This window comes from Homarus americanus, unplaced genomic scaffold, assembly GCF_018991925.1.
Source record: "Homarus americanus isolate GMGI-L3 unplaced genomic scaffold, GMGI_Hamer_2.0 scaffold36734, whole genome shotgun sequence".
NCBI lineage: Eukaryota > Metazoa > Arthropoda > Malacostraca > Decapoda > Nephropidae > Homarus > Homarus americanus.
The window spans coordinates 8053465-8070359 of record NW_024733126.1 but is presented as its reverse complement, the minus strand read 5'-3'; the positions used below and the strand labels follow the sequence as shown (position 1 = coordinate 8070359).

Genomic DNA, 16895 nt, shown 5'->3' with positions numbered 1-16895 from the left:
AGTTAGTGATGCAACCCTCTGTGCGGGACTCGAGACGTGTTGAAGGACGATCCATACACTTGTCCCAGCACTTCTCTGTTAATTCATGGACAAGGACCTGCAAATTAAATTTAATATTACTCAGTGATCTTGTAATTTGAGAAGCTACTGTACAACATTTAACCCTTCAATATGTCTTCAAAGAGACCACGAAGCAGTAAAAGTGGTGCTAACGTAAGAGCAAGTCACTATCTGTCCAGGAAAATGGTGAATTTCCATGGTCTGGCACCGGTCAGGTCCCAAGGTTGCCGGACTAGAGAGGTAAAACCTGTAATAATCTTTTCATTACTGCTGTACACATTATTATTATTATTATATTATTATTAAAATTGTTCATGTTGATATGACTGTGACTTTATGGTAATACTTACAAGCACCTCACCAGGCATCACACACGACTCCGCTGCCAGATGAATACGCAGCAAATTTAGAATGGCTTGAGTGCGTTATTTAAGAAATAGGTGCATGTAATTTAGGTTTTGGTATTAACTGAACAATCGCGTCATACCAAAAACGCTTAAATCAAACGCGCATAAAACACGAGGTACCTGTATTTCAATAAACCATTACTATAATTATCATCATGTTTTTTACAGTTTACCGGTATAAATATTTTTAGTGTGATTATTATTAACATACGCACGCACGTGTGCACACACACACATAAAGTGTAGTACATTACAGTGCAGTATTTCTTGACATACAATCCTTTTTCTGTTTTAATTGTGGCTGAATTGGTGCTGATCCTAATTTGTGACATCAAATTTAGCAGTTAGAGGGTTACCTCATTCCATTGGCAGGATGCTAGTCCACAAAAGGGTTATTTTACTTCACAATTATACCTGATTGTATTCAATTTACTGCTGAGTGCACAAGAAACATAATCCTCCATATATTACTACATATCAAAATAAACTTTCTTTACACAATAAATTATAGTACATATACTGTACAGGTATACTACTGTATATATATATATACTGTATATATATATATATATATATATATATATATATATATATATATATATATATATATATATATATATATATATATATATATATATATATATATATATATATATATATTATTTTCTCAAAAGGTTTTGATAAAAAATATACTTTTTTTAAAGCCACAAATTTTATTAAAAAATTACCTAAGCTGTTTCATATACAGGTACAGTACACTGAATGAGCTTAATGTTACAAAGATCCAAGGAGATGTCGAGTCAAACGTTAGAACAGCATAGTATTTGGCATTCATAAATCTGGAATAATATAAATACGGTACCGGCAAGTAAATCAGTTTTCATTATTTTATACTCAGAAATGTGGACAGTTCACAATCAGAAAGGGGTGATTTTCACTTGAAACATGATCATTAACTTTAATGAAATGAAACAAATTGAAACATTTATGAAGTACAGTACTACTGTACATACTACAACAAGGAACTGAAGACTTGGGTTTACTAAACTTAAAAAGTGCCATTACAAAATTTCCACCAGACCTCCTTGAGCATTACTCTGGCTCACTGAAATACATACAGTACAGTATTGTAAACTACTTGCACTTACAATATCTTTTTTTTTCATAATCTGCCATCTTTAGAGCAGGGAAGTATACAGTTTGCTCACTTTTTCTGAAGGTACAGTATAATTTTTGTCCTGACCTTGAGAAGACACCATCCTCTAGCAGACAACTTGTCACTCATAATTTGGTGACTTCAGTTACTTTAAATTACTAAGTAATTAATATAATATACAGTAATCTTAAAAAACTGAGATTAGTTTCAGAAAATATAGCTGAAATTTTCAAAGTATCAAATGTATAAAAACTTTTTTTTTGGTACATGGAATCATTTTAACTCAAACACACAAAGCTCAGGATAAAATTAAAAGAATTTAGGCAGTTAGTCTTTGATTACCTCAAGGAGTTGTGACTGCCAACCTGTGGGTTTGGCATTAGGGAGGGAACCCAGCTGTAAAACTTTGCTTCAGCATGCCTGACAGCAACCAGGTCACCACAGGTGATGAACAGCCCCCCCCCCCAAAATTCGCAGGGGGCCGCGAATAACATTTGCAGACGGGTGTTACATTTTTATTTGTGTACAATTATTGAGGGTAGACTCACATTTTTAATAAATTTGTTTCTGATTAATTATGTAATAGGCCCCTGTCTCATCAACAGAACGTATTATATAAATGGGTCAATACATCTGATATTATATTCAGATTCACCCCCTGTAACTTTCCACTGTCTATGAGTGAGACATGATATGGACACGTGAGCGGGCAACTTACCCAAGAGGGCGAGACCCATAGCTCAGCATTTCTGTAAGCGCGCACTGCGATGCCCTTAAGCTTCAGTAGCTCACCTCAACTCATATCGTAAGGACGTGACCTAACGTTTATCATACATAAACGCCGTCCCTTTCTCATTCACTCCTAGACAGTGAGACTTACGGTTGATATACACTCAGGAATTATATCTACAACCTTTTATAATAAAACAAAGGAACAACCGTTTGGGTTTCGTTACTTAAAACCCAAATATAAATATGTGTGAACAGACTGGTTAATTGGACAAGCAGCCGATTCAATTATTTGTGAGAGGATTTTCCATTTATTATTATTTGTGTGTTTTGTGTACACACACACACATTTACAATACAGGTAAAGGAAATAACTGTCTCAAGAACGATTGGCTCCCTATCCCAGCGGCGAAAATGCCGGCAAATTTAAAACTACCCACAGACATTCTTGGGTACATCAAGGGTGTCATCCGCGAATAATAGAGGACCATGAAATAAAAATCCACGAATTTGGGGGGCCCCTGTATTTCCTAAAATAATCCATCCATTTAGTTTAAGCAGCATCAACATTCAACTCCTCCCACTTCTACTTCCACAACACAGTATCTCAGACAATGAGGCCTGAGAAACTTTAATGAGCAATTTGTATTGTAGTCAGAATGATCAGTTGGGAACCTTACAGAAAATTTAATGAGTATCTCAAGTCCATTATGACAAATTTCAACAAAAGTCAGCTTATTACATATTTTTTCAACTACTGTATAAAGTTAAAATACTATATCAAATACTTAATTAGTACAGTATTCTTTAATCAGTCAGTGAGACTTCTTTGTTGCACTTCTGGCCAACATACAGGGTATTTACAAATACTCAATTCCTTTAGCTTAATTAATAAATATAGGTAAATAAAAAAAGATACAAATAAATCTGGGTAACCTGCACTTAACACTGAAACCAAGGATTGATCTTGGAAATACAATGTTTTAGCAGTCAGGAGAATGAGACATCAGCACTTACAGATCACGTCTACAAGTTGCAACCCAAGCTATGCATTGACAGTGACAGCACATCCTCTGTAAGCCTAAATGTCACTACGGAGCAACTTCCATTAGGCAAAATTTCGACAATTAACTGGATTCTCAACACAAGTAAGTCTTTCAATCTCAATTTAATAATGGCCGGAATTTACCTTACTACAGTAAAGAAAATAATTCAAGAGCTTTGCAGCAGTCATATATATCCCTCAGTACTAAATACACAGTGTAAACACAACTTAGTTCTGATATGAAGTAAAATTATCCATTGTATAACCTTCTTTCCAATGGATGAGGCTGGACTAAACCTGATGCTCAAAATCCAGAATGACCAACAAGGAAAGGTCTACTACATGCACAAGCTGCTGGAACACCAAGACTTGCCTAGCTCTCAGCCTTATTGGTAAACCTCTACATCACAGACCCCTCTTTTACAGCTAGGGTTATCACAGGAGAATTGTACTACAATATTTAATCATACTTGTGCCTCCCATCCATGTTAAAACATTAGCCTGGATTGTTACCCCTAGACTTTATATATACATTCCTTAGTCTACAAAAGGCTATAAATGATCTGTTATTGACAGTGGTGTCAGGGAACATATACATTAATGTGGAGTGTGATTACAATACTATACAACAATTGAGTTTGGCATGTGTGATGAAAAGGTTAATCTAAAAAACATTCTTGAATAGGAAGAAAATATGCTGAATCTTCCACCACTACCATAAGTGTGAAATCTGCTAAACACTGAAGATATCATTCAGGACCAAAAATAGCCTCTGCTGTTTTTATGACAATAACAATAATATTCACTAAGGATATACAGTAGGAAGAAAATCTTTAAAATGTCTACAGACACTGCATGAGGAACACCAAATGAGTTAAAAGGTTCAGTTCTGCACACTCACATGATGCCATTTCAATGATTAGTTTTACAACCACATTTTGAAGTAATTTTTCTAACTAATCTTCAAAGATGATATGTAAATTGGCCTTAGTAGTTTGTGCTTCTCTAACAGCTTTCTGGAGTAACTTTTCTCTACCCCGTACTTGATTAGGATAGTTGTGACTGCTCTTCCCATTCTGTTTGTTCTTTCTTCCTCTTTGCTGAGACCAACAAGTGATGATGCGATCCCAATACTCTTCCTCTTCGGCCCCAGATAAAACTTCCATGCGGCTCCAACATCCAGTCTTCTTGTATGTGGTAGCTGCCTCCTCAGATAAAAATCTGACAAAGACATCTCTCTCTGTAGCACTAACATCCACATATGCTACTCCACCACCACCACCTTCACGGATAGTATCCTTAAGTTTTTTAGGGTCTGGAGGTGGCTCCTCAAAACTGATTTTTATTATTGCATTTGGAATAAACTGTGGCTTTGAGCTCTGACTCTTCTGTGAAAGATTCTCTACTGCTTTAGTATTTGGTTTCTGATCACTTTTGCATTCTTTTGATATTCTAATAAAATTTGGATTACAATAGTCAGAATATTCAACATTTTGGGAATTGTCTCTGCCTAGCAGTAGCCTCTTCAAAGATTTCATATTTTCTTTTTGTGTGTTTAGATACTGATTTCTTAACCACTTCCAATCTGCCTTTGACATTACCCTTAAATACATACTCTCCAGTACCTCCTCCTTTTCTTTCTTATTTCGCTTTCGCTTTCTTTTCTTACTCTTCTTGTTACTTACAGATGGCATCTCTTCAATAGCAGAATTTCCTTCAGCAGGTTCTGTACTGGTCACCTGATCAGGTTTATCAATATTAACATCCAACTTTTGCTTTTTGGCAGATTGAATGTTTTCTTCAGGCACAGTACTGTTCTCATGTTCCAGTTTCCTCTTAGTACTGTCTGCTCCCTCAATACCAACATCATCCAACTTCCCCTCTCTCTCATTTTCAATTTCAATCTTTGATCCCCCACAGTCACCATCTTTAATCATCCCCGGCTTCACATCACAACTAAAATTACCTGGTGTGTCCTCTACATCTATGTTTAATGGGTCTTCATCCATAGTTCCCTCATAAGTTTTGATACTCTGCAACTGTGAAGGATGAATGTTTGTTGGAATTCTACATTCTAAAGTACCAAATGCCTCTAGTGCTGAATTGGCCATTTCAGGGGTCTTAAACTCAACAAATGCAAATCCTTTAGGCCTGCCTGAGCGTCGATAATGGGGAAGGGATATGTAATCAATGACTCCATACTGTGCAAAAACTTGGCGTACCCAATCATGATCCCCGTGAGGTGGAATGTTTTCAACATAAATTGTACATTCCATTTCTTTCTCCTTCAGTTCAACTTCAAACTTCCTCTTTACTCTCAGCCCATCCTCAGAAAGTTCCAATATGGATGATTTCTTTACAGCCTTTTTTAACAAGTTCATATCATCTGTTAGAGATAGAATTCGGTTGAATTTGAAGAATGTGTCTAAGTTAATGTATGGTCCACTCTCAAGCAGACTTTTCATAAATGAATCTTTACTAATATTAGGAGCGCTGAAGTAGAATTCCATCTGTGCCATTATCTTGGATATGAGAAGTTTCTTGCGTTGTCTTACATCTTTTGGGGAAGTTTTCTCTTCTCCAACCTTCTCGGAAGTTGATTTGGCCTCCTCCATGTTTGTACATTCCCCTGTAGTTTCTTCCATTTTCTTGAGGTGGACCAAAGTTGAATTTTCTTCTACTCCAGCTGTAGACGAGAAACAATGATGCTGTCAATATGCGCTGTCACTGCGCATTTTCTTACAAGGTCTTAAATCTAATGGCTTGCAAATTAAGAGAGAAAATCTAATTGAAACTTCTTACTTCTATATAGACTATAAAATTAAGAGCCAATCCCCTAATTCATATACTGTACCAGTACAGCAAACATCACACCCGACCCCTTAGGACAATGATTTTTTTTACCCGAGTTTACCTAATTTATTGTCTGAAATTTATTCTATAATATCAATGAAAATGTTATTTAAATTCAAAATTAAGCATACAGTAATAATGAAGGAAGATTTTTTTTAAATATTATTGGGCACTGAAAATTTTCTGTACTGTACAGTACAATACAGTATAGTATGTACTGAAAAATAAATCTGTATACCACAAAACTAAATATAAGCACAGTACTGTACTATGCCAGTAAATAAATAATAACTCATTCTAGCATGAGTGATGATTGTAATGTGTGACACGGTGCACCCTCGTTTTTTGGGTCTTTTTTTATTTGCGGTTTCGACTACAGGTTGACAATCCCTTATCCGAAATCCTTGGGGCCAGAGGCATTTCGAATTTTGGAATTTTTCAGTTTTCAGAATTATAATTTTGTTTTAATTTTATTATTATTTTTTTTTAATGCGTATTAGCCCACTCGGGCATAGATCACTGACCCACATCAGGGCCTGGGGGGCAAAAATATAATAAAAATAATAATAATTCATAGGTCTAGGTCGTGTTTCTCACTTTTGATCTTTTTTTCATTCTTGTATTTCTTTATTAGTATTAGTATTATTTTATTATTACAGTACTCCTGTATTATTGTTATTTTTATTAATTTTATTTTATTATTATTATTATTATTATTATTATTAATGTTATCATATTATTTTATTTTGGTGTATTTTTATTACATTTTTTATTTACTATGAATAATCATTATAATTATAATTATTATTACTATTACATTTTTGCCCCCCAGGCCCTGATGTGGGTCAGTGATCTATGCCCGGGTGGGCTAATCCCTGTTAAAAAAAAAAAATAAATAAATAAAAAAATTAAATAAATAAATAAATAAAAATTGCCCCACAAAAAAATCTTTCGGTTTTCAGAGCTTTTCGGTTTTCGGAATTTCGGATAAAGGGTTGTTAACCTGTATTTGCGTATTTTCATTGCAACAGGTATTACTGATTTTGTATGCAGTTGAAATACATGTGCAAACGAGTTTCTGTGTGAAAGCCGGTGTATATTGTACTACTGACTGGTGACAATGGCAAGCTAAGAGATCGAGAAAGTTGAAATAATAAAGAAAAGCATCAAGAGAAGCATGAGCTATGCAGCATGTGCTTGGGCATATGGGATGAACTAATCAACAGTATGCTACAGATTAATTATCATCATTCATTCATCATGTACCAAGAGGAGAGTTGGCACGATCAAGAGGACAGAACAACATAACTGGGCAGGTGAGTACAGTACAGTACTGTATTCTTTATGCGTTGTATTTTTTTTAGTTACGTAAATTAAAATGATTTTCGTTCTCATCTTTATTAAGTTGTCTTTACATGTTATTTAATGATATGTGAGAGGGAGGGAAGTTTACAGATTATTGTAAACATGTTTAGAGCCATAAAAGTAATCGGGGATAGGTTATAGGTTATAATATTGAATATCACATGGCAAGTGAAAATTAGGAAAAGCGCATTAGCAGTTTTGCTATTTCACGGCAATATCAGGAATGTAACCTCCGTGAAAAACCAGGGACCACTGTACACTGTATGTATTACTGGCTGTGCAGCTGCCATTCAATATGTTATCAGAGTTCATAACACTCAAATATAATACAAATTAACACTCTCTCACTTAACTGGACTGACTGGAGAATGGGATCTTAATTTTGCAAATTACCAATATTTTATGAAATGAGGGAATGTTTCCCAAGACAAAATAAACCTATTTAAATCCATTTCATACATAGATGTAAATTCATGTCCATTTTACAAACATTCACATTACTCTATTGTATATACATTCTACTAAGCAAAAAAGATTCTTACAAGCATAACCAGCAGGAGCTTGTTACACCTAAAAATTCTAAGTAAAATCTGGGAGCTGCTGTACTTATGAGAGTCCCACTTCAATGGGAGCTCACATGGTGGAGATGTATTCCAGACTTAAGGGTAACGGCTACAACCCAACTGCTTTTCAAAAATAATAGAAAACGTATACATTCTCTCCAAAGGATAATGCATAGTTCAACATTGGTACATACAAAAATACAAAATAATTCCTCAAAAATATACAGTTTGAAACTCTCCAATTCAGCGCTCCCATGGGACCACAGAATTTTCCGGAGTACTGCGGTACTGTACCAAAACTAATACAAACTGTGTACACACAGCCTTAAGACACGCTGGCCACCTGCCCTCAATGCTCGCTATAGCAATGCCGCCCAGCTGGGACACTGTCTCTGCCTGCCTACCCTCTAGCAACAATGCTGCCACAACTCCACTCCACTGCTTGTGATAACTCTCGCACACAAAGAAATGTTTATTACCTTCATGTTTTTGATCTTTTGATAATGATTTTTTTCATTTTTGGGGTTACATTCTGTGTGTTGGATTGTGTGTACATGCAACAGTTAAAAAAAATATATATATCTACCCAATACTATGAGTTGCAAAATAACCATAACAGCTCACAGCTTAGCCTGGTAACAAGAGGGCGTGGGGAATGTGGCTACAGTGATGAGTCGAACTTGGCAACAATGCCACCAGCAATGTTAACGGATGCAAATGAAAGGAAAATTATCTGTAAATCTTCATTTGTAGCACGTATTTGTAACTTCAAAGTGGCATATATAGTGAATGAGGTACTGAGCTTCATGTAGTAACAAAAAGAAAGAATCTAGGGGTAAAGTAGGCAAGCCTAGGATAAAGGAGGTTACTGGTAAGGTTTGCCTACAACAAGCATGTACTAGGTAGCTAATGTTCACTGTAAATGACCCACAGAAATGCATGAATTTTAACCACTCAAAAATATTACACGTACAGTATGTAGTTTGACCCCATACTTTTTGCATAACAATTTGATCATAAAAATATAACTATACAGTACTGAGTATATACAGTAAATTAGCCATCACAACATAATGTATTAGTGTTGCTGCACAATTTTAAGGTATTGGTACGAGAAAATACATAGAAACACAAAAAGAAAGACGTGACAAGGTTGGTAAATCCCAAAACAATAAAACACAGCATATTCCCCAACCTTATTTAAAACAGAGCTTATGTAATTTCACCACTTGCCAATTAATTTCTTCTAGTAACCTCGGGCTAAACCACTAGATGGGCCATAAATAAAATACCAACTAATATAACAGACAGGAGTAGAATACTGTATGTGTACAGTACACCACTCACCAACAAATAAAAATCCCCATCCCAGCTCAGGTTAGGTCAGTGAAGCCACACCAAGAAACAAACGGCTTTTCATGGACATTAACACTTCCGTCATATAAACACGAAAAAAAAGCAGCAGCTTATATTATTTATATAAGCATACAGGCAGTCCCCCAGTTACAAATGGGATCCCAATATATTCATCACAAATACCTACCGTATACAGGAATTATTTTTTTTTATATTACAGTACTTTATATTGTTTAACATCACATAATTTACAGTATTTTGTACAGGTATTTACATTATATTTGCTATGTACGAGAGATATTGTTGTTGTTGTTGTTGTTGTGTGAGAGCAGGGTTGAGTATTAACTTGACATAACCCATGGAATTAACAATGTTCTGGCTTATGAACATGGTTCAGGGACATAACCCATTCATAACTTGGGGACTCGCTGTATATTTAATAATAATAACAGACTTATAGCAATTTTCAAATTATTAGTTTGGTGATTTTGCCTTAGTGGTATTTCATACCCAAATATTAGACTTTCCTAGCGCAGCACACACTACAGTACATAAACAAGATAAACTAACCAGAATTACTTAACCTAACTTCCTAGGATTGGAAGATTTTATTTTATCTATTTTACATTAATAGGTTAGTAATTAGTAATTATTGATGGCTGACCTGCCGTATATTTTCATAGAAAAAGACTTTAAAAATGCTGTAATTTTACTGTTTTCAAGTGGACACTCACAATTTGGGCAAATGTGTATAAAAGTACAGGCTAGTTATTTCTAAATTAAATCAACCCTAACCTTAGCTGATAAGAAAAACAAGCAGCAGAAGCATTGTTAAAAGACCTCACCAACCTAGCCAAAGAAACCTAACTAAGCCTACCATGAGGCCCCACTTACCAGACCTCCCCCCATATTAGAACTAACTATGATATGGTGTAATTTTATGTTTTTTGTGGATATTAGAACAGCCACCTGGATAGTGTGGCTCATAAACATACCCTGGCGACTGACGTCAATCAGAGGTGATTGGACAAGAAAGACAAAGTAGTGCGCGCCAAGTCGGCTAATTATCTACCAGAGGAAGAAATAAAAAAAAATTATATCAGAACTCACAGTAAAAATTTGTTTAATGGCTGTGACTTTTTTTTATGAGCACAGGGTTTTTTGGTATATTTAGGTGTGTTTTTGCAGGTCAGATTTGAATAAAACACTGTTGAAACTTAACCTAACATAACCATAGCCATTAAACAAATATTTACCTAACTTTGATGAAAACATAGTAAGAATATAAGCATCAAAACAAATAACGAGTTGATGGGTTAGTCGTCAATATTCGCAGGTAGGTTGGTTAGGGTCAGTTTGTTTTTCATCAACATATCTTGCATGGAAATTTCCTGTAATATAATACAGTATTACGAAGCTTACTTCTATTAAGATTTTTCACTTGGTATACAGTAGTATTACCCAAAACTAGATGATCCTTGTTGATTTTGGTGAGCAACATTAAAATATTACCCAAATTAGCAAATAATGTACAGTATTTATAATGTGAAAGTAATCTATTCCCTCTCCTGGTTAATATTCGTCCACTGGCTGTCCGCAGGTACCTGCCATGTTTACCTGAGGCTATATTTCTTACTAAGTCACTTGTCTCCACCTTTCCTCCTCCTCCTTGTAGGTTAGGTTAGGTTAAGTAGGTTGGTTCCTTTGGTATGAGAATTGTTGTTGTTGTTGTTGTTGTGTGTGTGTGTGTGTGTGTTTATGGGGGTTTTACTCAAATCTGACTTCCATTTATTTGCAAATTAGCAGTATCTCTGAAAAATGTAACTGTTATTTTTTTGCAAAAACTGCTAATTTGCACATGAAATGGAGGTCAAATTTTAATAAAACATACCAAAAAAACTACAAAAAAAAAAAAATTTGTACCAAAACCTCAGAACAGTCAATGGATGTTTACACCTCTCCTTTTGTGTCTCTCTTTTATTTTCATGTTTACTTAAGGTTGATGTGCTACAGTATATGATGGCTTTGGTGAGCTATTCTGAGACAAATATATTTAAGTGGATAGTATTGTTTCGGTCATCCAGTGGGTTAGGTTTAGGTTAGGTAGATGACCGAAATGATAATTTTACCCTTAAAGGCTTACATTTGTATATCTGTACAGTACTGTATGTACATTATATACCTGGGTTAATATTCGCCCATTGGCTGTCTGCAGGTTCCCATCATGTTTACCTGAGGTTATACTCCTCACTTTGGAGTCAGTTGTCTCCTCCTTTCCTCCTGCTTCTTGTAGGTTAGGTAGGTTGGTTACTTTTGTATGAGAATAGGGTTTAATTTTTTGTATTTTGGTGTGTTTTACTCAAATTTGACCTCCATTTTTGTGCAAATTAGCTGTTTGTTATAAATAAAAAGGTATTATTGCGTTTACACACCGTTCATTCCTACCACTAATCTATTATCATATTCGAATAAGGCGTCTAATTATAAGATAATTTTCATCAATTACATTACTGGCGGAAATGTATAATAACGGAGATAGCATATCCAAAAATTTCTCTATTTTCTTCCATTAACCTTCCTCCATTACCGCCTGCCTCACCTCCAACACTGCGTGTCTCCTGCATCTCCTTCATAAAGAAACCTTAGTAAAGTGTACCAAGAGCAAGACTGCATGTAAATATCGCAAAGACCAACATATGTGGCGTTGTGTAAGAATCTCAGAATCCAACGACGAACAAGAACCAGGCCAATAAGGTAAGAAATAGGTGATTCCATCATATGGTGAGAGTCAATTAGGTTAGGTTAGGTTTGGTTTTTGGTTTTCTGGTGTTTTTTGGTGTATTTTGCCATGATTTTTTTCGGAAAACGTCCAACGAAAAAAAATCGATAAAAAACCTGGCTAATTTCCGCCAGAAATGAAGGTCATATTCGGTCTAAACACACAGAAATACTGTACACTAGAAAAATATATTTTTTAATTTCTAACAGAGAAGGGTGTGACAATGCAAATTTACCAATGAAAATGCTAATTTTTGCAAAAACCGCTGATTTGCACAAGAAATGATTGTCAGATGAGTAAAAAACACTGAACGTATATATATATTCTTGTACCAAGCCTGAGAACAGCCAATGGACCTGTTTTGTATACCGTGTTATATACCTGATATGTTTGGTTCATGTTGATGCCATGCTTACATGAATGACGATTTGGTTTTAGGCGATTTTATTGAATAAAGATTCATCTATGCGTGAACCACTGCACATCTTGTGATAATCTAAAGGTTGGATTGTTGACACAATTTCAAAGTTTCATAATAACATGATCTGTAGTCTATAATGTATAATATTCCGGGGCGGAGACTCTTGATACAGTATACGTCCTTGGTCGCTCTGTACCTCCCTCACATAAACACGCATCTCCATCCCTGGCGTCTCGCTCAATAACCTTTGCCAACATACCACCAGTCCGTGATTATTAATACTATTATACAGTATATATACTTACCTGGAAACGCTGTTTCTGTGTTTCTCCCTCAATAAAGCGCGCCAGAATAGGATCGGCAGCAGCTAACTGATCCAAGACACTCATACTCGTCGGTGTGTGTGGCGTCCACCGTGAGTCCACCCTCTCCCTACCAGGACCAGCAACTCCCAATACCAACACAGTACATCAAATGAAACGCCAAGAATGTCTTTCTATATCGCTATATTTTTCTTATAATCCATATCTGACAACTTGAAGTTGACAACCCTTTACGATAGTTACATAGCTTAAAGATAGATGGCAGTAAAATAACTAATTTATCGTTTAGTAACTATATATAGTATGTTTAGAGTAGAGGACTGTGGTCGCCAACCCTCAGATGTGAGCACGGTGTTCTCATCGATTGCTCTTTCCAGTAAGTTTAATTTAATAATTGCTGAGATTCAGCATTACGAAATGCAAGAGGATGCACCTACAGTACATTAGGTCGCGACTAGTGCCAATAGCACGGTTGTGAGCGACTGTGAATGTGTATTTTTTTTACGGATTAACAGACCAGGGCCTGGGGGCGAGATAATAATAATAAATAAATAATAATAATAATAATAATAATAATAATAATAATAATAATAATAACAATAACAATAATTAATAAAAAAATTAAAACAATGTTAAATAATAATAATAATAATAATAATAATAATAATAGAGGACCATATATAAATACAAAAATTAAAAAAATAGTGAAAAGCGATATACAGTATGTATGTTGTGTTGTCAAAGAGAAACAATTGAGACCCTGCAATTGTGTGTAAATGTGGCAGAAAGTGATCCGCAATTTTTGTGACCTAAATGCCAGTAAAGATGAACGCTAGGGGAGATTAATGCCATAATATGAACGTCAGTAAATTTGAATGCCAGTAGAGATAAACGTCGTTGACGATGAACGCCAGTGAAGTTGAACGCCAGTAAGGATGAAGGCAGTAAGATGAACTATGAACTGCATCCTGTAATAGGTCATGTAACCCAGAGATCTTACAACACACACCATAATGACGGTTGCTTTAATTAATCCTAACCTAACGTGACTTATCCTAATGTAACCTAACGCAAACTTAGCCTATCCTACCGTATTCTTTCTTAACCTTAACCCAACTTACACCATTCAGGAGAATCCTTACAGTATGAACCAGTAAAATGTGCCAGAATAGCAGTCAGTGATGCTGTTTACAACACAATTACTGTGTCAAAAGATGGATTCCTCTTTTGGAAATGCTTGAACATGAGGATGTAGGTAGCCCAGTATATATATATATATATTAAATTTCCCATGGAAACTCGGATCTTTTGGTTTCATGTACAGCACTAAATTTTTTTTTATATTGTAGATTTTTATGCTGATTACCGTAAAAAAATGATTCTTTTTTGGGAAACATTATTTAATTATATCCCTTTTAAACTTTTAATGTTCAACACCGAAATGTTAACCTCGCCTAAGCTAACCTAACCTGAATTTTCATATCTAAGAGTGTATCTTTTCCCTATATAAGACTCAATATATAAGTAGGTGTTGGCAACTTCTTAATATTTACCATAATTCGTCTTATGACAACACTAACAGAGGTAAAAATTCGTTTTTACCCTAATTTCGCCAAATGATATAAGATATTATTTTTCTAGTGTAATTGCTTTGATTGACCTGAACTTGACCTAACCTAAAAAAGAATCCTAGTGATATGGTAAAAAAATCCAAAATACCTATTGGAATAAAAACGATTAACCCTAGCAGCCACTATTACACGAAATGTATTAGATAAACTAGCTTATCTTTAAAAAAATACTGACTGACCCCTAACTAAACATCTTTGAGGCTACCCTAACCTCACTTTGGTTCAGTGTATAAACAACCAAAATATATGAAACACAGTGATCTTACCGGTTTGTTTCATTGCTTGTCTCCTCCTTGCTTCCTTCTGCTTCATCGTTGACCTAAGATCTTTCTACACTCCACACCGGTTCAGTAGATCTCTGCCACGTTGGTGACACTGTTGGCAATTATATCCAATGCATTTTTTCGTGTTGATTTTGCCATCATAGGAAAATATTTGCTGTGTAACCCGTTTCCTCTTGCATGCTTCATTTACCAGTGAATAAAGCTCGTTGGTGATGAAATTTGGAGCTTTGCTTTCTTATTTTGTGACTCCATTGTTCTTGATGTGTGGCTGTAGCATTGTGTTGAATGTCGCTTGAAGCTTTCATTTCGTCTCCCATCTGCGTTTGGTGTTTACATTAGTATCTGCCCTGCGATTGGCTGAAATGTTTGTAACGCGCACTCAGATTAGTTGACGAATATCAGCTGATGCAGTAGAATACAGTCTTAGCCACGACTGTCTTGGGCTATGATAATTATAATTTTTTTTTCAGGATGTGAACTAAGTTTTTACTTTGCCCTCACTTAAAATTTTGAGCTAGTGAGCTATTACACCAGACTTAAGTCAGACGTTAGTGCATCCCTGACCTCTTGTTGATAATGCTGTCCTGTACTGGTGTTGGTGATGTTATGCTGCTGTTATACAATACTGTTGTGGATTGTACTGTACTGGTGTTGATAATGCTGTATTGTTCTGGTGTTGATAATGCTGTATGGTACTGGTGTTGGTGATGTTATACTGCTGTTATACAATACAGTACCTGTTGTGTCTACGAGGCCCATAGTTATTGCCCAAAACATAGGCAATATTTAATGTACAGTACTGCCAGTTGTGCAATTTTAATTGTTTATGGTGGGATCTTTATACAGGATATTAAGTGTGAAATGGGAAAATTTGGAGAAACTTAATAGAAATTAAATGTCACTATGTCTATTTCCACAAGCTGCTACTCCCAAGCAGATGGAGGGGAATGGGTAAAACAAGCCTCATTGTAAAATAATAAGTATTGTATGCTAGAAAACAAGATTAATCAAGAATTGGTTATAAAACTGTATTGGATGCCTTCAGGTGTCTATGGTGTGTTGGCTGGGGTTCAGTGAGGAGTCAATAGTGCAAATGCTGAGGAAGCAATGAGGACCTACACTCTAAAGACGGCACACTGGGCACTTTCCTCTAAACGTGTTTGGCAAACACGGCCAGCAAAACAAAGAGACTTTTGCGTCACACTGAGATGTTTTGTTGGCGCATCTGTGCTATAGTTCTTCAATTGTTGAAGCAAGTGAGGCATCTGCAAAAGCTAAAGAAAAGACTAATGTGTGCATCATGAAGTTTCTTTAAAAGTGGCGGTGGCTGGCTGGTCAAAGAGGACCCTGAATAATGATTTAATAATACTAATTGAAAAAAATTTAAGTGACAAATAAATATAAATATGTCACCGCTTATGTGTTATATTTTAAATTATCATTGTTTCATGATTTATTTCAATTTTTACTTGAAATTATATGAAGTTCATTTGAGCACTACTCCGGCCAGCAAAGATCCCTGCTAAATCATTGTCCATTTCTAGCAACAGCCAAAATCCTGCTGCTTGTTGGGCGTTTTGGCCAACGGGCAACATGTTTGGAGGGAAGTGCTGCGACCTTAACCAGTGGTGCTTGGCTGTGGTCTTTCTGACAGGTCACTCAAGAGTCTCAATGAGATTTATAATATGTTATACTTTTGTAAATGCCAAACTAGTTTGTAGGATCACTTACTAGTGGCTTAAAGTTTAATTACATTTCTTCAGTTTAATTTGCCATACTTAAGACTGACTGATGAATTACACATGAATTTACTGCAACTAAGGAATATGATTTGTTTACACTTTAAAATGGGTTTGAATGAAGATAGATACTCAATCTTATATCATTGACAAAATTTAGAACTTTTTATTGTATACAATCAGT

The 16895-nt window shown here is 35.4% G+C and overlaps 1 protein-coding gene across 2 annotated transcripts; it reads right to left on the bottom strand.

Annotated features, from left to right (window-relative positions):
- Window positions 1-2601: 2601 nt before the first annotated feature.
- On the bottom strand, window positions 2602-13339 carry LOC121869322 (la-related protein 7-like). 2 transcript variants are annotated; one of them, XM_042370610.1, is made up of 2 exons: window positions 13040-13339; window positions 2602-6083 (listed from the first exon to the last, which is right to left on the bottom strand). In XM_042370610.1, the coding sequence occupies exon 2, from the start codon at window positions 6040-6042 to the stop codon at window positions 4354-4356; it is 1689 nt and encodes a 562-aa protein (XP_042226544.1). In that variant the 5' UTR covers window positions 6043-6083; window positions 13040-13339; the 3' UTR covers window positions 2602-4353. The 2 variants fall into 2 exon arrangements, with proteins under 2 accessions (XP_042226544.1, XP_042226545.1); XM_042370611.1 differs by lacking the exon at window positions 13040-13339 and adding an exon at window positions 10530-12017.
- Between the last annotated feature and the right edge of the window lie 3556 nt (window positions 13340-16895).